Consider the following 15,222-nt stretch of genomic DNA (forward strand, 5'->3'; position numbering starts at 1 on the left):
GGGCACCAGGCCCTGGGACAAGAAATGTGTCTTCAGAGTGCACAATTCTGCCAGTCTCCCATACCCAAAGGGTGAGCCTGTGTGGCAGGGTCTGGGGTGGGACGCTCTGGCTCTGCAGCAAGGCCAAGTTCCTAGAACAGTCACTCAGGGCTCCACGCAGGTTCTGACCAGAGAGGGGACACCAGGAGGCGTCTGGCCTCCCAGGCCAGTGTTATTGTCCTCAGCAGGGGCCTGAGGAATGCCCAGTGCCCAGGTCCCACCACTACATGGGCCTGAGCCCAGATCTGAGCCCTCGTCTGCCCTGATGCCGCCCAAGAGGCTGCCCAACATCCTCTCTGTCCCCCTGGCTGGAAGAGGGCGTGTGTCTGGATCCTGCTTTGGGCCACATGAGCTGGCCATGCCCACTGCTAGGAAGCTGACCCAAGGGAGGTCAGTTCCTCCCACCACAGCAAGAGCCTCCTCCCTGCTGTCCCCTCAGCAGGGCACAGGGGACAGGAGTCCAGCTCTTGGGTGATCAGGCATGACCTGGCCCAGCCCTGCCCACTCAGGCCTTGAGGCTGGATACCTGGGAGAATGTGTGAGTCATGGGGAGCTCCAAGCTTGTCCTATCTCCACTGGGACGTCCCCACCAGGTGCTGGTCACCTATAGGTGGGGAAAGCTCCCTTTTCCAGCTTAGTGCCCATCTGGGTCAGGGGTCCCCTGTGTTCAGGGACCCTCACACATCTCAGCAGGCACCTGCCACCTGCTCTTGTTTGTCAGGACAGCTGCCAGCCGTGTCCTAACACTGACCCACGCCGAGGCCCAGACCCTTCCCTACTGGTGTGTCAGCTCAGGAGGTCCTGACCCCATTGGCACTCAATTTCCTCATCTCAGAGAGGTTAAAAAGAAATTAGTCACCCCAAATTTGGTGAGAATGGGGAGGCCCATGCACTTCAGGACTCTTGCCTGTAGCCATCGAAAGCTGGCATAGAATCAAAGACAGGTGACAGGCCCCCAGAACACACCCAGATGTGAGCTCCTGAGAGGGCTGAAGGAGCAGGTCCCACCTGAGGCATGTCCAGAACCCCCGTGACCTCAGGGGTCAGCTGTGTCCCTACTGTCCCCTCTCAGCAGAGGCCAAGAGCAAAGCCTCTGATCATGGTGGGGTGTTGCCCAACTCAGCATCTAATTTCAGAGGGCAGGAGATGTTCCCCACCCTCTTCTGCCCACCACCTCCGGGCGCACGTACCTCTCTCTCCGTGGGTGCCACTCTCCCCCTTGGACCCTGGGGCTCCGGGCAGCCCTGGGCAGCCTCGCAGGATGGCGAGCTTGTCGGAGCCCTGCAGACCCATCACTGTCACCTCTGTACAGAGACACAAGTATTCAGTCAGTGCCATCATCTTGGGCCTGAAGCTCTATAGCTGCAGAAAAGCCGTCTAAACTGTCCCCTTGGTGACATTGGGCCTGGGCTGATGGCTGCAGCCATAGCACCTGCCTCAGCTCGAGGCAGGCCTGGGAATGGGGGTTTCTGTTGTGATGGGAACTTGATCCACTGCAGGGGGACTCGTCAGATGAAGAGGTGAAGAGGTGATACCCTGCCCTGCCCCCCCCCCGGCACATATGGTGTCACTCTTCTCTTGGGCAAGTCACCTCATCCCTCTGAGTGTCTGTCCCTTCAGCTATCAAGTAGGAATGATGATGAAGTTATGGTAAAGGTTAAATTATAGCACAAACGTTTTACAAATCCTGACAATTCATGTCATTTAGAAAGACTCCTCAACAGTGGACAGACACTCTCAATGAGTAAGGACAATAAATAAGTGTAAGACAGCTGGGGAATTGGGATCACAATTTTCACTGCCAGACCATGGGAATGTGAGCACAGAATTAATTACGGGGCAGCAGTAAGATTTCTAGGTGACCTGGGCTGGGGTGATGTTTGATCCAGGGACACAGAGAAGCTGTGGCACCACTGGGACCAAACACAGACTGTTTGTTTCTTGGAAGAAAGCATTTTTAACTGTGTTGATTACAAAATTAATACATCCTCCTAAGGGACGGCTGAGAAAATATAGAATTAGGCCGTGCTCTCCCTGGGAGACACGGGCAGCTGCCGTTGGGGTGTGTTTCCTCTCTGGGCTGTGTTCCTCATTCCCCCGGACCAGGCTATAATTTACTATTTATGTATCGCCCATAAATATGTTATCTGCCGGGTGGCCGCTGTCCCCTGCTGTTGTGCACAGAACCAGTGGCTCCAGAGCCCGTGAGGGAGGTCTCGCTGCCTTCCACAGCCCCACCCAAGATGACTGAACTGGGCTTTCTGGGGACAGGGCCCGAAATCTGCATTTTTCACAAACCCCGTAAGTCAGGGCAGCAGTCCCTGAACTAGAGAATCTTTGAATGTCTCTTGGCCAGGAGATAGAAATAGAAAGAGTCAGAGTCAACAATACTGTTTTTCTTCTTTCTCAGTGTCTAGATTGTCTAGACCCATCTGTGGGGCTCCAGGGGGCAAATCTCAGGCTTCAGGTGCAGATGGGTGCAGAGCAAAGTCTGCCTCCTTCCTCCCCTAAACTTTGGCTTCTCTGAGCCTCCCTCTCCTGGCCTAAGGGTTGAGGTGAGCTGTCATGAATGTTCCTAAGAAGTTTTTTGCTGGGGGCTTCGCCTGGGACACCCAAGGTAAGAGGAGTGTCATCAGCAATCATGGACCAGGAAACCCCAGTTCATCTCACCTGGACAGGTGTCAGCAGCCTGGGCAGGCAGGTCCTTGATGTGCAGGAGCAGGACAAGCAAGACTGCGGGCAGGACTGTGGCTCCCGGGGCCATGGTGACTCACTCCGGCCCCTGCCTTCAGGTCTGTGACTCCAAAGCCTCCCAGCGGCTACAGGGCAGGGGAAACCAGCCCTGTTTATATGTGCTGCAATTTCTCAACTCTCTTTGGGACACCCACTTCCCACAGGTTGTATAGTTGCACCAATGGGTGGTATGAGACAATCTCCAAGGATGCCTTCCAGCTCTGGCCCAGCAAGCTGACTGCTCAGTTAGGCTCACCTCCCTACAAAGACAGCCTGTTCCCCATCCAGAGAGCTCCCTAGCCCTCTGGAAGAGTCTGCCTCGCTCATGGCAGCTTAAGGAAAGCCCAGCTGCTATGCCCTCTTCTCACTCCTTGCTGTACTCAGAAAATACCCCCAGAGGTAAAGAGGGGTAAAGAGGTAAAGGGGGAGATGAGGAAAGTTCTGGAGAAAGAGCTTTCCTTCTTCATCTAATTTCCAGAAAATTCAGGTTTGAGCCAGTCCTTGGGCACTCAGCAGGGGGGGAGAGAAAAAGGCATTGGGCACGTCTTGTGTGCCAAGTGCTACGAACATTACACCAGCCCCGACGAGCAGAACAAATGACCTGAAAATTACAGGAGGAGAAATGGAGGTCACACAGCTAGTAAGAGCCAGATGTTAGAATCCAGAGTCTAACGTCCCTTGGATCACTGGGGCTGTTCTTGTTCATTACACTGACAGTGAGGACACCTCTCATCTCCCCAGTCCCTGAGCCCATATTCTGCCTCTGGTGCTGTGAATCCCACACAGCCTGGACATGTTATGGGCAAGGAAGGATTTCTGAAGAGGTGCAGAGACAGTCACTAAGAAGACTCAGACTGTAACAGAAGAGGGGGAGCAGAGAGAGGAACTGGTTTGGGTTTGCTATTTCTCTGGCCCAGTGTGTGGGTGGGGTGTTCAGCCCATGTAGCAGAGAAGTGGACTGATGGCCACAGGGGTTTAGCAAAACAGTGGGAGGCTGAGGGGCACAGGACCTTCTGTGCAGGCTCTGTGGGCACTGGAACACCACACTTTGCATTCTTCTGTGTGGTGGCCTCAGCCTACTGGCCTGGAGGGGGGAGCAGGAAACAGGTTCCATGGCCTCAGACACCACTTAGTGTCCCTGAGCTACTGTGGCTGGTGGAACGGGCTGGACATCAGTGGCACAGCCTCCTTTCCTGGAGCCAGTTCAGGAGTGAGGTTCCCCTAGGGTCACATGAGGATAAGGAGAGCCAGCAGGTCTGTGTGCTCAGCCCACCTGCAGCAGCCCTGTAGGAGTGAGGTCCTTTCCTTTGTATTGTCAAAGGACTTATTCCAGGTACGATGTCAACAGTACAGTCCATTATCAAGTGAACGTTCCCAGGAGCATGTGGGCCTAAGAGTATAAAAGAATGCAAGATTCTGACAAGCTGAAATATCTTAAAGCAGAATCCATGAAAGTTATTTAATTTCTGGCAACGGTATTTCAGGTATCTGGGGCCACCTGTCCCACTGAGGACAAACAGATGAAACATTAAGAAATAGATCTGCTTGAAGGTAGAGTCAAAGTTTGCAGAAAAGGACCATCTTGTAGCCTAGGAAAAGCACAGGCTCTAGAGAAGTGAAACCAGCATGTGGGGCCTATTTTGCCTGGGGGATTTGCTAACTCCCAAACAACAGCTGAAAAGTTGAACTGATTACTTTTTGTAATTGTGTTACTTTCACAATTTTTCAGTGGTCAAGGTCAAAGGTCGGTGTTTAGAACCTGCCAAGAATATGGATTTGGGGCTGGGATCCACAGGGCTACACCTTAGGAACAGGGTGAATGAGCGACACCCAGCCCTCACGTGGCCTGCAAGCTGGATTTGAGTCTTCTAAGCGCCCTGGGAAAAGCATTTGAGCTCCTGAAATTATGTTTCTAGTACCCTCAGGCTCCTAGCTGAAACCAACACAAACCTCCGCTGGGAAAGAATAGCGTCGTTCTAGGTCATTATTTTTAAAAGTGTATTTTTGGTTTTTTGTTTTGTTTTGTCTTCAAATTAAAGGTTAGAAGACAAAGATCGCCAGATTCATGAGAAGAAAGACAGCACATACAAGAGTCAATGGAAGCGAGTCCGAAGGGGCTGCAGATGCTGAAGTTACGGCCAATTAATGGTAGGAATTGAAAGGCATTCCTGGAGACTGAGAGCAAGCAAGAAGCGAGACGCCACCTTCGTTAATGCCGTGTGGGTGCCGCCGCCCAGCACAGTAGGCAAAACGTCAAAGGATTGGCAAACCAGATAAAGTTCTCATTTTTAGAAGAGATGACTGAGTATACAGAACAGTCAAGAGTTCTAAGAATAAACTAGAATAAATAACTGTAGCAAATGGAGATTGTGTTTCTAAAAACTAGCCACAAACAATTAAAATAAAATTGAAGAAATGTTGCAATAGCAACACCAACTGTGAATAAATCTAGCAAAATATATGTTAGTCTTTGGTGTAGAAAAAGATCAAACAGGAACAGGGAGACCTAAAAAGGGGTCAAAATAATCAGAAGGGTATTTTACGTTCGTGGATGAGAAGACTCAGCGTCACGAGGACATTCATTTCACCTGAGTTATCTAGAGAGTCACTGCATTATCAATTAAACTCCCATTCTCGTGATAATCAACAAGGTGAAAATTTAAATTTACATAAAAGGCACAGGGCTGATAGCCAAGGTACTCTTGAGCAAGAGCAAAGAGGACGGTTTTTCTGGTACCAGAAATCGTAATGAAGCTGCAGGAACTGAGACTGTGGGGCTGACTCGGGGTTCACAGTAAGCCAGCAAAACCGGCCGAGGTGTCCAAAAGCAGATCCAGGCACAAACTGACCTGCGGTTTATGACGATGGCTGCTCCATGGAGCAGTAGGAAGGAATGAACTTTCAATATACAGTATAAATTACTGAATCCCATATGGAAAACCAAGAAATGAAACCTGACTTGTATCATGCTAAGAAAAATCAATGTCAGGAGAACTGTAGGTCCAAATGTGAAAGGAAAAGTTAGATCACATTATAAGATGTCAAACCGGGCAGCACCTTTGGCTCAAAGGAGTAGGGCGCTGGCCCTATGTGCCGGAGGTGGTGGGTTTAAACCCAGCTCCGGCCAAAAACTGCAAAAAAAAAAAAAGATGTCAAACCACCCTGGGGGTATTTTATACAGGACAGAAAATGACTCACCAAAAAGGAGAAGTCTAAAGGTTGATACCGAAATTAAGAGCATCTGTTTTTTTCAAAACACGCCAGCAAGAGAGTGGACAAAGCAGCCACAGAGTGAGCGGGTGACATTTCACACAGAAGCGACTGGGGGCTGTATCCAGAATAAAGACTTTCTATAAATCAATGACCCTAGAGACAGTGGGAAAGTGACTTCAACCGACACTTATAAAAGAGAATACTTAATAGAAAATGGGAAAATAGGCCTAACTTCATTAGTAGTCAGAGAAATGAAACTTAAACTCCCATGAGATATCACCACATGCTGAAATTTTTCCAAACAGCAAACTACGCTGGGTTTTGGTGAGAATGTGTAAGGAGTGGAGACTGTCGTGGAGCACGGCTGGATGTGCTCATTGGTACCACCACTTTGGAAAGCTGTTTGGCACCATTTCTAACAATTCTCTATGACCAGCACACTCTCAGTGACTGTCCCCAGGTCTACTCAACAGAAAGGTGCCCAGGTGTGGAGGAGACATGCTGGGAGTCACCCAGGTGCCCATCCACGGCAGAACGGGGCCCATCAGTGCAGGGATGTTCATGCTGGAGAATCGTTTTCAGCAATAAAGTGAACAAATTACAGCTGCGTGGAAAAGCTTTGTTGAAATGTACACGCAAGTGGGGCAGGGAGTAGAAGGCGGCACCGAGGAACAGACATCCTTCCCATCTGCACAGAGCCCCGCCCAAGTGGGCAGAGTGACTGCGTGTGCGGGGCTGGGGGCACGCTGACTGAGTGGCGGGGGAGAGGGAAGCAAATGCCTTCTGCTCAGACCACAGTTCCCTCAGCAGGGCCGAGCCGCCCGATCTGGAAGGGGCCTGGGGCTGACCGGGCTGAGGCTTCATGTGGGCGGCACACTTTGGGTTCATGCACTTTGGTGATAGGTGTTATAGATCACTTTAAAAAGGAAGTTTAAATAAAAAATTTAAATAAACCGGATAGAATATGCAGGTGCCACGGATACCCGTTACAGTTCCTGCTACACGCCGCAGCACAGCTGTTGCCAGGAACTCCCCGCATCCCTGCCTTCATTGGAGGGAGGCCGAGCATCCCGGCTCGTGCCACACCTGCTGGGACTATGGCTGAGATGAGCCTTTGCAAGATCAAGCAAGAGGCCAGCCAGTGAGGCTGCTCAGAGGCTGGGGTCCTTCCCTGGGACTGCGTCCACCCAAGCCACAATCCTGTAAAATGTGGTGACTTATTATTAAATGAGGAAGCGCTATTGCAATGAAACGAAAATATGCCACAGTCAGGAGCTTTGCCGTCCCACCCCTAGTAGTGCCCTTCCTCTGCTGTGGGGGTGGTGGGAGACGCCCTGACTGCACCCCTCCTCCCGAGATTGCAGCCAGGGCAGCCCAGCTGCCTGCCGCCCCCTGAGACTGGGCACCTCTTCCCTCCTCTCCAGTGGGCTTGGGCTTCCTTGCTCCTTCTAGAAACTAAAGTCCTGACCGCTCTTTTACGGGACACGTGGAGCTACACTCATAGGTTGGGGTACAGATAACTCAGCTTTGTCACGCAGTAAGCACAACCAGAGTGAGGAAGGGGCTGCCCCGACCTGGGTCCCCAGGTGGATGAGACACAGAGGACCCCTTCCAAGGGCTTTCACCTGTGAGCAAACACACTCAAATGATGCTCTCCACACATTCCAACAACCGTGGACAGGTCATAGCTCAGCTCGTAGCTTAGCTCGACGAGGACAGTGCCAGCTCCCCCTCTGAGTGGGAAGGGAAGGTCCTGCTTACTGAGAGCAGGGAGCCTGGTGTAAGGTAAAGTTTCCAGCCCCCCAGTTGGGGTCGGGGATCATGATGTAATGCTCAGGGTCGGTGCCTGCAGCAGGCCGGAACCTGGGGATTAGGAGGGTTACATCTACCTAAAGCGTAAATATTGATTCCTGTGGATGAGTCCAGGGGTCCTTGGGAAACTCTTATAGTTAGCACTAGAGCCATTAGCAGCTTCTGTCTTCCTGAGCAGAAATCTGGAGCAGTAAAGTTATGCTGATCCAGACCTTGGGGGTGGAAGTTTCTGTTCCTAGAACTGACTTCCATAGATGAAGTTAACTGCCCGCCTCACTCAACCAGGGAACTGTGGAGTCAGGAACAAATTTAGACCGAATCCTAGAGCCAGGTTCTCTTTGAAACATGCCATCTCCAGTGACACACCTTCCTGCTTGGCCCTTGTGGGGCACCTGAGAGCAGCAGGTATACTCACCCCCATGCAGATACCTGGCCTCTGGCATCAGAGTCTCTCCTAGGAGCAAGGGGCTGGGGCTGGCTTGGAGGCTAGGCCAAGGCCAGGCATGTCATCTGGGCTGAGCCATCTCCTGTCCCTCTGCTGAGGACACCCCTCTCTTCCTGCTCACCAGGCCCGGAGGGGTTGGGAGGGGGTCAGGTCGCCTGGCAGGACTCAGCTGGAGTCCTGCTTGCATTCTCAGGGTTTACTGGGCCACTTTTGCTTTCCTGTGAGGAGAGGTAGCTCCTGGATGTCCCCGCCCTGGGGGAAGAGCTTCTCAGCCAAGAGGATTCAGAGCCCAGAGCCCAGGAAAGGGATGGAGAGTCTCCCTGTCCACCACTGTTTGCACATTTCCTACTTTGGGGAAGAGGAAACCAGGACTTGCCCTGGCAATGCCAGATATGTCCGTGGACCTCCGGGCTCCCTTTCCCCAGCCTCAGGACACAGCACTCCTACTTCCTGCTGTGGTGCTGCCCACCTCCTGGTTCTCCTCCAGAGAGGAGGGCCTCGGCTACTGTGTGCTGGATCCAGGGCAGGAGCTGACCAGAGAGCCCAGCACTTCCCCTAAGCCTTCAGCTCACAAAGTCGCTGAGCCTGACCTCCACCACTTCTCCCCATCCAGGTCCTTCCAGCCCAGTCCTCAGGGAAGCCCTGGGCTCACCCACCTCCTGGTGTCACCCTTGGGAAGCCCTGGGACCCCCACCTCCTGATGTCACCCATAGGAGAGCCCTGGGTCCTGCTACCTCTTCAGCAACTACCTGGGCACAGGCTGTTGTGGGCACTGTGGGGAGGGTCTGACTGGCAGGAAGGGTCTGGGCCACCCCCAGGGGAGTGTTCCAAGGGTGGGGGCCACCCAGGGCTATCTGTTCACCAGTAGAGTGGACAGTACAGTGTGAGCAGGAGCCCTTGCTCGGTCAAGCTGTGGACCAATTCCTGCCTGGGGGAACGGGGCCACTGGCTCTGGAATTCCTGGTGCCTTGAACATTTCAGCCCATCGTGCTCAGAAGAGCTGGGACTTGACCTTCCCAGCTATAACCAACATCTTTGGGGATGTCAGGAGCTGTAGCTTAACCTGAAGGCTCCCTGGGGGAAATAGGAGTGCAGCTGAGCCTTTGACCCCCCCCCCCACCAGGTAGTCCATGGAAACAGGTGGAGGTGGGCCTCCCTGGAACTGGTTTCCTTCCCCTCCCACCCCTTTGCTCCATCTTCCAGCTAGGTGGCTATTGCCTCAGGGGGCTCCCTCAGTGAGGGGAGCTACCCAGGGAGAATGCAGTCCTCTTTGGGGGCCTCAGGGCCATGATGGGCTTGTGCAGCAGGAACCTCCTGGTGGGTGGGTGGGGCATGTTATTGCCAAGACGGGGGTGTGAGGGTGCTCAGAGAGGCCCTGGGCGCAGGGGTAGAAGACACGTCACCAGCCATGTCTTGACAGCCACGTCCTGTCCTTACTGACTCTTTTCTCTCTCTCCCTTCCACCCCCACCCTCCATCCCCACCCCTGTCCACACCCGAGCACCCACTACTATGTGTCCAGTAGGCATCTTTATATTTTAACCATGCTCTTGCAAAATGAATTTGTATATCATAACTTAGGTAAGTAGGGCGCTGGCTGAGCCTTCTCCGGAAGTCCACCTCCTTCACAATCCTGCCTGGTGACTTTTATCAGCATCCACCTGGGCCTGTCTGCATTTCATCCCTTGCTTTCTCCCGACAAGCCCCACTCCTGGTGCACCCACCGGCTTTCACTTGCCCACCAGCCTCGTCTACCCATCAGCCTCCACTGCCACCACCAGTGCCATGGTGAAGCCCCCCAGGACCTGTGCCACAGTGTACTTGGCTCACACCAAGACTGGTATTTCTGGGTCAAATTAGTCTTCATTTACATGGTGCAGAGTGGTTTCCCCCCCGGGGGGAACTCTGCACTCCCAGCTTTCTAAATGCTGCTGGTGACTTTGAGCCTCTTGCCCGTACTCATTAGTTCATATAAACTGCTCGTTTGTAGCTTTTGCCCATTTTTTTTCTAGTGGGGTTCCACCTTTCATATTTTAGGCCTTGAACTCTAGATAAGGACAAGTTTGGGGCCTAAGACAGGCAGATATCTTCTCCCCTCCCCACAGCGCTCTCCCCACTGACCCAGCCCTTACAGCAGCTTTGAGTTCCTTGATGCCTTTCATCTAGCGAGACACTATCTACCCCTGGGTCTGCTGTGCCACCTTTGTGGGGCACCGGCCATGTGTCTGAGCTCTTGGCTCCAGTCCACTGCTCTTTGTGACAATGTCATGTGTCTTTATTTCTGCATCTTCACAGGACAACTATCTCATAGAATAAGCCCACCCCCTTCACTCTTTGTAGCTTAAGTTGATGTAGCTATTTTTGGACCTTAGCTCCTCTATGTAAATCTTAGCTTATTTTTGAGTTTCTCAGAAATTCTGATTAGGATCAAATTGAGTTTGTGGGTGAATTTTCAGGCACTTGACATCTTTGTAACATTAGGTCTTCCCACCCAAGAGTGTGGTATCTTTGGAGGCCTCTGGTTATAGTGCTGCTACCAAGCCTCACGGAGCAGGAGAGACCCACCCCAGCTCTTGTATTGGGATTTTATTTGGGGTAAAGGATCCTAACTCCTGTAGGAATTGGGTCTGGGGAAAGGCATACTTGCCCATAGTGTGGTTTGTACCAGAGCCGGAGGCCAAGCAGAATGAGAAGGGTGCTCTGCGGGCAGACGCGTGAGGTGGGAAGCAGCTCCTCCTGCATGAGTCACCAGGAGACCCTGCAATGCCCCTCCTGGGGATACCCCCAAGAGGAATGAGAATACACATCCACACAAACACTGCGCACGTGTGTTCATCATGGCCTTAGTCACAGCAACCAAAAGGAGAGAGGAAGCAACTCCAGTGCCCCTCACCTGACGATGGATGAAGCAAGTGATGTCTCTGCCTGTGATGAAATGTCCTCAGCCATAAGGAGGAGTGGGGCTCTGAGTCACTCTGCGGCAGGCGACATCAGCTCAGCCAGCCACATGGCTCCTGGGTCGCTCTGTAGGAAATGTCCAGAGTAGAGAACTCCATAGTCACAGAAAGAGAACTTGTTGTTGCCAGTGGCTGGGGGAGAGGGGACAGAAGGATGACAGCCAGAGTGTGGACAGTCCAATGCTCTCAGACTGGAACATGGCGATGGCTGCACAATTCTTTGAGTATGCTGAAAACCGCAGGAGTGGGCCCTTTAGATGGGAGAGTTCCATCTCATTAACACTGTTCTTGGAAGATGGTGTCACTTGGCAGCCCCATACCCAGGGACCCCTGGGTGCCTTAGACATAGGGGGGTTGTCACAGAAGACATTGGTGGGGTGACTTCTCTTGCTGGTATTTCAGGGTCCCACCTTTTGCTCAATAGCTGCCCTCCTTCCATCCCTCTTCTTCCTTCCCCCTTCCAGGCTCTCAGCTCTGCCACCTTCTCCCTGCCCGGCCCCCTGGGCTGGCAGTGCGCTGGCCTCCATAAAGCCACTTCCAGTTATGAAATGTGAGGCCTTTAGCACCTCTGCTAAAGGGGTGGTGGGTGACAACAAGGGTGTCAGGCAGCGTGAGCCTGTGAGGAGGAAAACTTGGAACTAATGTGCTCGGCTGGGTCTCCAGGCAGAGGTACTGGGGTCTCCGGCAGGGAGTATCCCTGACCCTGTAGCCCATTTTAAGTTCCCGGAGATAATAACACCGGCACTGAGTGTCTGCTGGCACCCGCACACAGATGACCAGTGCTTGCAGGATAATAGTTCGTGTCAGAGTAAATTGGAGTTTATACCTCAGGAGGCAGGGAATCCCCTTCAGAACGCTCCAGTGTCCCCGGGACTGGAAGGACTAGTAGAGACTCCTCGCTGGGGACATAAACAGAGAGCACTCCACACAAGAACCCGCCCGCTGGAGTCCTATTTTTAATATCTTAATTGAGTCTACAAGCCCTAGAACACTGTGGAGGAAACAAATCTCATGGCACCTCCCATTAGCTCTGCACAGGAGAGAGGTCATTGCCACTTTCTGGAAACTCGGGGAAAACAAACCAGGGAGGTGAGGTAGATTTGGGGGAGTGTAGGGATTTTTTTTCTCTTCTTTTTGGTGGTAGTTGTTCTTGTTTAGTTTTATCTATATTTTTAAAGTTCTTGTGCAGACGAGAAAAATCCAGGAGCATGTTCTGACCTAAGTTAAACCAGCCATTCTTAAGATCCAAATTATTCCATCGCTTTTTGTTCTTGGGAACGAGTACACAATCTGTTTTGCTCCTGATTTAAACGCGCTGACAAGCTGCCGCTGGCTCGCCAGCACAGTGGCGAGGCTGGCTTGGGCCTGTCATATATAATGCATGGAGCGGGGCTGGGGCCGTGCGGACGTGCCTGCTATCTGCTGTGCAGCTCCGTTCCCAGAGCCATTGTGCAAACATATTTACTCTGCATAAAGGAATGGGATGAGGCTGCCCAGGACATTTGTTCGACGAAGTGGATTTAATTTTTAAACTCGCATTAGGACAGGATTAACCTTGCTGAAGGGCACTGTGATGTGGGTAGAATGTATAAAACCAAGCTTAGATGTATGTCGCTGCAGGAGAAGCCCTGGGTGGAATTAAATATTTATTGCACATAATACCTGCTCCTCTGCCTCCACCCTGAACAGTCCTGTGTAGCAGGTTCTCTGCCACAGTAGAGGGCAGGACACTGGCCCCAAGGCTCCTTCTGTCCTCCCGGAATACCTGATCCAGATGGCAAGAGACAGCTGTGGGCCGGTGGATGGCTTTGCAGGTGCACAGGTGCACACAAACAGCCTCTGTCTGGGTATTTCTGTCCTTCTACAGAAGAGCACTCTTTGGAAGGCAGAGAGAGCCCGGCCACTGCCACCCTGAGTCACTTCCAGGGCAAGAGAGGGTGTGGCCCACCAACCCTCAGTGAAGAATCCAAGGGAAGCCTGATTGGCTGGTCACCGCCAATCATCCTGGCGAGCGGGTGGAGTGGAGCTGTGAGTCCTGAGAATGACCAGGGTTCAGACGGGTCTCACTGCCCCGTTTGCCTGGGATGGTCAGCATCCCAGTGAAAGTCCCACGTAGTCCTGGCCAAACCAGGAGGGTTGGTCACTCTATGCGCGAGAAGCCTTCTAGAAATTTCCAAATCTGATCGGCAAATTGGGTAAGCAGATTATAAGCTGTTTCTCAAGCACTTTATTTGTGTGACTTCCCCACAGATTGCTTCAGTAAGAGACATTTCAAAAGGAATAACAACTAAGAAATGAAACAAGGTCAGAGTGTGCCTTGCGGTTTTCCAGGGAAGTGCAAATCCCTGCATCATCTGCGGTTCCCACCAACTCGCGCGGTTCCCTGTCAGACTCTGGCTGATCCCCCAGCCTGGCAGAGGGCAAAAGCTTCCTCTTTCAAGCATTGGAAATTCAGAGCAAAGCTGTGGTTAGTACGGGGAGGACCCACACTGTGGCAACAACTGCAGCCCGCAAGGCCTCCCACATCCTGGCAGGAACTGCCGTGGACCCCAGGGCAGCCCAGACTTCTGGATCTTCTCAGCTCCCTTTCCTTTGAGCAGGAGGACCAAGTCCTGGGCGTAGGCACACAGGAGCCATTAGGTCCCTGAGGGTGCAAATGCCAGCAGCATCCGGGGCTGTTTTTACCCAGTCCTGAGCCTGTGGTCCTCAGGTGCAGAGTGGGTGGCCCACAGCTGGTAGCTGTCTGGATGCAGGTTGCATCCCCCTGTTGGCATAAAGCACATTCATGAGGACCTAAGGAGGTCCCATGAGCCTCTCCACCTGGCTTCCTCCACCTCTGTAAAAGGGTTTGCAGCTCCCTGCACAGTCTGGCCCGCAACGTCCTGTAGAATCAGATGCCTCCTCACTGGCCTCTAGGGCCTGTGCACTCCAGCTCCACCCTGGCCTGGCCCCCTCTGCTTCCCGCCCTGCTGTGTAGGCCCCAGCCATGCCGAGCCTCTCTTGGGCACTCGCCTATACTGCCTTCAGGCCTTCGTGGCCAGGGCCTCTGCCCTGACACTTTTCATTTTGCTGGTTAACTGCCACGATTCTTTAATCTTGTCTGTCCTCCCATCACCCCGCCCAGGGGATGGCACACAGCACCCTGCCTTCTGAATCCCACTATGTCCCTGGGACAATCACATTGGTCTTCTGACTCCCGTGGTCCGGGACTCAGAGCCTGTGTCCCATCCCTGAGCAACGTGCCAGCAGTTCTTGGCACAGGCCGGCCATGTCGTCACTTTGCGGACAGTGATGAGTGAATATTTGAAGATTGGTCTCAAGAGGCCCTTCCAGCCCTGAAACCTGACACAGGGACTTGATTAAAGCCAGTGTGCAATTTTCTTGCTCTGAAGGCAAACATTTTCAACTCTGAGGAGTTGACTGGGCCCTGGAGGCCCAGGCTGAATTGCCTTCGACGTGCTTCCCCCACCCCAACCCCCACCCCTGTGCCCCGTCTAGGTGCCCTGTGTAGGTGTCCCCCCTGGGTGCCCCACGTGGATGCCCTGGCTGGGTGTTGCAGAGTAAGTAATAGTCAGAGCCTGCATGGTGAGGGCTCTGCTGGAGGAAGCCTCTGGGGGTATGGAGAGAAGAGGGGGTGTCTACCACAAGGAGGACACACATGACATCAGGCATGGCCACGGCTGGGGAAGCTCCAGTGCCCCTAACTCTGGAGACAAGGTGCTCCCATCACCCCACTAAGGGCTGGGCTGCCCATCCAACAGACATGGGGCATCCTTCTGCTCTGCTGGACGGCTGCAGCTCAGTTGCGCCAAGTGCTGACTCAGGCTTTCCTGGTGCTGCCAGTCACACAGAACCCATGCTCCTTGGCTGATGGCACAACCCTTCAAGAAGACACAGAGACCTACAGATGTTGGGCGCCCTTCCACATGGGAGAGAGACCTCCTGACACCAGGCAGGAGAATCCAGGGTGAAATCTGATTCTCTGATCAAAGGAAGGCAAAGACACCAGGAAGAGCCCTCACCT

General features: G+C 52.9%; 1 protein-coding gene across 1 annotated transcript in view; it reads right to left on the reverse strand.

The window, feature by feature from the left end:
* The window catches only part of LOC100962692 (ficolin-1), a 7,497-nt gene extending 4,521 nt beyond the window's left edge, over positions 1 to 2,976 (reverse strand). Inside the window, exons 1-3 of the mRNA XM_012808201.2 lie at positions 2,710 to 2,976; positions 1,230 to 1,343; positions 947 to 962 (exon numbers count right to left, since the gene is read on the reverse strand). Of these exons, the coding sequence (XP_012663655.1) occupies positions 947 to 962; positions 1,230 to 1,343; positions 2,710 to 2,803 (224 nt within the window). The 5' untranslated portion in view covers positions 2,804 to 2,976. The remainder of the gene's footprint in view (positions 1 to 946; positions 963 to 1,229; positions 1,344 to 2,709) is intronic.
* Between the last annotated feature and the right edge of the window lie 12,246 nt (positions 2,977 to 15,222).

This window comes from Otolemur garnettii, unplaced genomic scaffold, assembly GCF_000181295.1.
Source record: "Otolemur garnettii isolate 467f Iridium unplaced genomic scaffold, OtoGar3 scaffold00087, whole genome shotgun sequence".
NCBI classification, from domain to species: domain Eukaryota; kingdom Metazoa; phylum Chordata; class Mammalia; order Primates; family Galagidae; genus Otolemur; species Otolemur garnettii.